Below are 6,000 nucleotides of genomic sequence, written 5' to 3' on the forward strand. Positions count from 1 at the left end.
GCCACACCACCCTTTTTGTAAAATTGGCCAGAGCACTGTAAAAAGCCAGTTACGTCTAGAAAAGTCTCAATGGCATTGAAAAGTCTCAAATCCAGTGAATGTGCTACTTTTTAAAGCCAAAATCCATTGTAGGGGGAATGATGCATATCATCCACAATCTCTCCACAGTCAGTATTTCCCAAGCACTGTTGTTCAATATCGGCTGTTTTGGAGGGAATTTAAATTTGTTGAGGAATTAGACAACTTGTCTAGGGGCGCTGTGGTATGAAAGAAACATGCCCAATGCAGTCAGTCCAAGCATGCACATGCATCTCTATGTGTGGAGTGGTTAAATGGTGGCTAGGCTATACATATAGCTAACTCTAGGCACACTATTCATTTAGCCTTACTTATTTCAAACTATGAGGGTAAGTAGTGCAGATTCCACACTGCAGATCCACAGCAGATGTGATGTAATATAGCAGAAAAATCTCCATGGAAAAATGAGCATTCTGCAGACTCTCTTAAGAGCAGCATGCTTATTCTTTTTCTGCACTGCCTGGTAGAATGCCTGTCAGCGTTTTCTTGACAAGTGTAATAGACTGCAAAATAAAAGCATTATATATAGATTGCATGGTAAATCTCGCGCCTGCGCCGTGCCGTTCAGTATTCGGCGCGCAGCATAGTGAAGGAAGGACACTCACTGGCTGCCGACTTCCTTACTGCACCTGCGCTGAATACTGAACCGCACGACGCAGGTGCGAGATTTACCATGCGCTCAGGGCTGGCAGGAGGATGCGAACGCTGCCTGGCCCCGTCATGCAAGACTTGGAGGGAGAACGGAGCCCCTAAGAGCAGAAGCAACACCCCCCCCCCCCCCCCTCCTGCTCCCAGAGGCTAATTTGCATATTACAAAAGTTACATTTCTGGAGTAACGGGGGCATGGATAAAACTAGGAATAGGCTAGTTAGGTTTAGCTGACATTAGCACATCACTAATGTCAGCCAGTTTAATTTAGGTATTTCTGGTGACAACGTATTTTTTGTTTTTTTTTAATGTTTGAAGGACAATATAGAAAATAAACTGGACTCCCGGGAGTGGCCGTACTGCTCCGAGTGTCCTGCTTCGTGGAACGGTTCTGGGGCTGTCAGGTAAGTTAAGAAATCTATGAAAACCTTACAAGTGATGCTTAAAGGGCTTGTCTGATGAGGTGCAGCCCTGTCCATATGCCCTACGAGAGGCATGTGAATGTTGGGGATCTTTCACACGAGCGGATGCCGTGCGGGTAATCCGCTGCGTGAAAGAGAGCCAAGCCCCGTTCCGGACAGCAGAGACACGGAGCAGTAACATGATTGATAATGCTCCGTGTCTCTCTGTGACCTTTTTACTACAAAATCACAGTGACAACTTTATCTCACCGTGATTTTGTAGTAAAAGGGTCACAGAGAGGCACAGAGCATTATCAATCATGTTACTGCTCCGTGTCTCTGCTGTCCGGAACGGGGCTTGGCTCTCTTTCACACAGCGGATTCCACGCACGGCATCCGCTCCTGTGAAAGAGCCCTTATAGAAAGGGATCCCCCACTTAGGACTCCCGTTTATGAGACAGAGCATTGTGACAGACTCCACTCATCTGGCTGCCATGCAACCCCCTCAGCTGCCATGTTGGAAATATATGGCCAGAGTGAGTTATCATTCCATTCGCCATGGCAGCTGGAATATGAAGGGGGTTGTGGGATGGGACTTCCCCTTCAAGAAAACCCTGTATTTGGGAATTCACTGCCATGATAATATCAGCTAGTAGTAACCGTACTGATTCACCATACTGGGTTACAGTAGGGAGCCATCTATATATGCTGACTAACACATTAAAATGGGCTGTCCAGCTTTTGGACTTTAATGCTAGGGCTACACAACGACATGTGTCGTACCAATGTCGCGCAACATATTTTGTAATGCTAGTCTAGTTTGTCATACTGCGACATGCCAGTTGCAAAAAATCCATCCAGGATGGACTTTTGTGCGACCGTCGGGTCGTAGCATGTCAGTGTGACACCGTAGTCTAGCATTGCAAAATATGTCGCGCAGCATATGTTACAGTGTAGTTGTACCCTATATGTTGCATCACTTATTGTCATGCTACACATGTAGCCCGAGCCTAAGGCCTCTTGCACACGACCGTATGTATTTTGCGGCCCGCAAAAAATACGGATGACATCCGTGTGCATGCCGTATTTTGTGGAACGGAACAGCTGGCCCCTAACAGAACAGTACTATCCTTGTCCGTAATGCGGACAATAATAGCACATGTTCTATTTTTTTGTGGAACGGAAACGGAATGCACACGGAGTACCTTACGTTTTTTTTTTCGGGCGGACCCATTAAAATGAATGGTTCCGTATACGCAAAAAAAAAAAACGGATTAGACACGTAAAGAAAATACAAGAGCCCTAACTGTCAACCCCAGGCTGGTGTACCTAATTCCTGCTCCCTTCAGCAGCCTTTCCTGTATCTTTCCAGACAATGTCATGTGAGCTGCTCCAGGCAATGACTAGACTCGGCGGTGATGTGTCCCCAAACAGCATGTTACCCACCAGTGACGTGCTGCTAGAGGACTGACGCCAGTCATTGGCTGCAGCGCCACATGTGACCCTTTCCATCAGGAAGTTTACATGCGGGGACTGTAAGATGGGTGAAGGGAGCCAGAACAGAGTAGAAGGGTGCAGGGTTTGTTTTGTTTTTGTTTTTTCCCCAACAGGTACAGCAAGCAGGGATTGATGGTTAAAGTCTAAAAAGCTGGACAACTCCTTTAAATCAGTTTTTACAGGATCCATGACTGATAGGACAGTTATATAGATATCATATGTTTATCCTCTCATTTTTCCTAAGAGAGTCAGTTCAAATAGATTCGCCCACTATTTAGGGAGTCAAAGAGCATCAGAAACTGACACAGGATGAATGCGTCTGTGTGAACTTACAGGAGATGATGCTGTATTATTACCTAAATATTAATGCATGTATTGCTTTCAGTGCCCGACAGAAGCACAATACCCTAAACCGGGAGGATCGGAAAACAGTTTCCAAGCTCGTTATTTTTGTAATCGGTGGGATCACTTACTCTGAAATACGTTGTGCTTATGAAGTGTCACGAGCCAACAAGTTTGTCCAGGTTATTATTGGTGAGTATTATACGAGTTCAGTTTACCCTGCGGTCCATAGGAATACAGTCTTGTATGTCTTAAATACCATGAGGAGTAAAGACGCACACGAGCTATGACCAGAACTTCTGCTGGTGACGCTGTTTGATGACGAGCGGCCAGTATAATGTAGAACAGTGGTTCTCGCCTCCACTCCCTGCTGCCTGTTACAGGCCATGTTTTAGGATGGGGCTGCACATAAACCGTTGGTAGCTGCAGTCCATAAAAACCATTGAGGTGCATGTGGATGCCGCTTTCATGAGAAACAGCAAATATATACGATGGACTTGGGGTGAAAAACATTAAGCTGAGTGCAGCTTGAAGATTTCACACAACAAGTGTCTAGTTTATTTCAGAAAAACCTTTCCTAGGAATATTTTCTACTATAGATTACATTCCATACTCAAAAAACCCTATTTGCAGACACGGTAACATGTCTCTACAGTAATGCTGGGTTCAGACCTGAGCGTTCGCGATGGAGCGCTCTGTATGCGCGATTGTACGGGCGTTTGCAATTGCGCATACAGAGACAAGCGAACGCCCATTGTCGCACGTTCCCGCTGAAGTCTATGTACGAGAACGCGCGACAAGACGCCCCAAAGAAGCTCATGTACTTCTTGGGGCGTCGGGCGTTTTACAGCGCGATCGTACGCGCTGTAAAACTCTCAGATGAGAACCATTCCCATAGGGAATCATTGGTTCTTGCCTGTTGAGCATTTTACAGCGCGTAGGAACGTAAAACGCTCAAGTCTGAACCCAGCCTAAGACCCATTAGGTGGCTACACTGCGAGTACGAGATAATGGTCATGCCTTGGACTTCTTAAGAATGCACATTTGTATTAAATATTGTAGATAGTTTAATATTTATTCACATCTGTAGATTATGGGGGATGAGTAATCAGTAAAATAACATTTCCAAATTAGAATCCCCCTCCAGAGTTATTTTTTTTTTCCGCTTTGCATAGAGCCTAGGGATATACCATAAATGCATGATTTTGGTGACAACGCTGATTGGGAGAATAGGGATCCGGTTTTCTTCATTGCTGTCCTGGAGCTGGACCAAAGTGGGGCCATAGTTTAGGTCACAGCATAAGAGGCTACATTAACTTGACTGCCGTCACACATCCATTTTCAGAACCAATTTTCAGCCCCATCAAAAAATAGGAAGTGCCATTTGTGGCTGTTTTCACTGCTAGACAGACCCCATTGAAACTGTTGGGATCGTTTTTAACGGCCTTTTAGACAGGAGTGAATCGATCTAATGTTTGTTAAAAATAGGTACACTAGTGAAAAACAGACTTTTAGGGGGTTAAAATTTTTTGACGGCCATTAAAAATGGATGCAAAACTGCTGTTAAAAATGGACAGAAAATGGATGCACACATGGAGACAAAATTTCCATGAAAAACTGACTTTGTGCCCGTTTTGTTTTTATTTTTTTCACTGTTGTGCGAATGTAGCCTAACAGTCTGCATAGGAATCTATGGTTAGATATGGTTACCTTTCTGATGGGTCTCTAATACAGGCGTTGGGACAGTGGAGAATGTTATATTGTCATTTGCTAAATTTGACTTAAGAGGGTTTATCGTAGACTGAACCTGGTGTCGTACTGTGTAATAAAAACCACAATGGTTATTGTACACGAGTAGCCAAAATCTGTAAATTTCGGGATATTCACAGGCGCCTTTCTTTTTGAAGTCTCGTGGGTTTTGTTAGAGCTGAGAATTTTTATGTTTCCTTTGTCAGTAGTTTTTGTTTCTTTTACCTCCCTAGGTTCCACACATATTATAACTCCGGAGAAAATGCTGGATGATGTAAAAAATCTCACAAAACCTCATGTCCCAAAAGAAGTTTTTACCATAATGGCATAAACTGTAATGTATCTGCTCTTTTCAGACCATTTCTTACAGGGTAACCTGTCTGCACATTGAGTTACACGTGTGTAGATGCCTGGCTTTCCGCCAGCTATCTGGCGTCATCATTTAACAATTGCATCTACAAAACTGGAAGTTCTGACAGAGAGGATCACCCAAATGCCTTTTCCATATGAAATAACCACCATGGCACTGAATTATATTCTTGTACAGTTTAATGTTTTACAGCATAAAAGGGTATTCCAGGACTTTTATATTGATGGCCTATGCTTAGGAGAGGCAATAAATATCTAAGCTGCGTCTGAGTAGTAGACGGAACTGGTAACTGCAGCGTTTCTCCCGTTGAAGTGAATGGGAGCGGTGCTGCAGTAACCAGTTCCGTCCACTACACAGTGAATGGAGGTGAGTAGTACCGGAGCTACTGAAAAACTGCTGATCAGTGGGCGTGCCGGGTGTGGAACCCCCACCGATCAGATATTGATGCCCTTCCGAAGCATAGGCCGTCAGTATAAAAGTCCTGGAAAACCCCTTAAGGTTTTATTGCTTTGAGATTTGCCTATAATATATACTGTGTATGTGTGTATATCTTTTTTGAGAATTATGGATATACTGTTTAATTCCATGTTTTCCATGACTGACCCATAAACATTGTAAAGATGAGTGTTGTGAGCAGTTTTAATTTTCTTGTAGCCATCCCACCCAGATGTGCCACCACCTGCCTCTTCTGGCAGCACTGTATGTGTATGATCTGCTCATCACAACTTGTACCTCTGCTTGGCAGAAGACTTGTAACATAAGGAAAAAAGGGTCATTTTATATCTAACCAGGCACTGATGAAAAGGGAACACCGCGCTGTAGTGAGCTAAACGTGGTTTACTAAAGAGAAGTATTACATATTAAATAAAAGATCTTTTAAATGGATGAGTCTACATTCTCTTTGGCTACTCAGGT

General features: G+C 43.8%; 1 protein-coding gene across 1 annotated transcript in view; it reads left to right on the plus strand.

The window, feature by feature from the left end:
* Positions 1 to 5,709, plus strand: part of STXBP3 (syntaxin binding protein 3) — a 59,623-nt gene extending 53,914 nt beyond the window's left edge. Inside the window, exons 17-19 of the mRNA XM_044300707.1 lie at positions 1,045 to 1,130; positions 3,010 to 3,158; positions 4,949 to 5,709. Of these exons, the coding sequence (XP_044156642.1) occupies positions 1,045 to 1,130; positions 3,010 to 3,158; positions 4,949 to 5,046 (333 nt within the window). The 3' untranslated portion in view covers positions 5,047 to 5,709. The remainder of the gene's footprint in view (positions 1 to 1,044; positions 1,131 to 3,009; positions 3,159 to 4,948) is intronic.
* Positions 5,710 to 6,000: the final 291 nt, after the last annotated feature.

The sequence above is a fragment of the Bufo gargarizans genome, chromosome 7 (assembly GCF_014858855.1).
Source record: "Bufo gargarizans isolate SCDJY-AF-19 chromosome 7, ASM1485885v1, whole genome shotgun sequence".
Taxonomy (NCBI): Eukaryota; Metazoa; Chordata; class Amphibia; order Anura; family Bufonidae; genus Bufo; species Bufo gargarizans.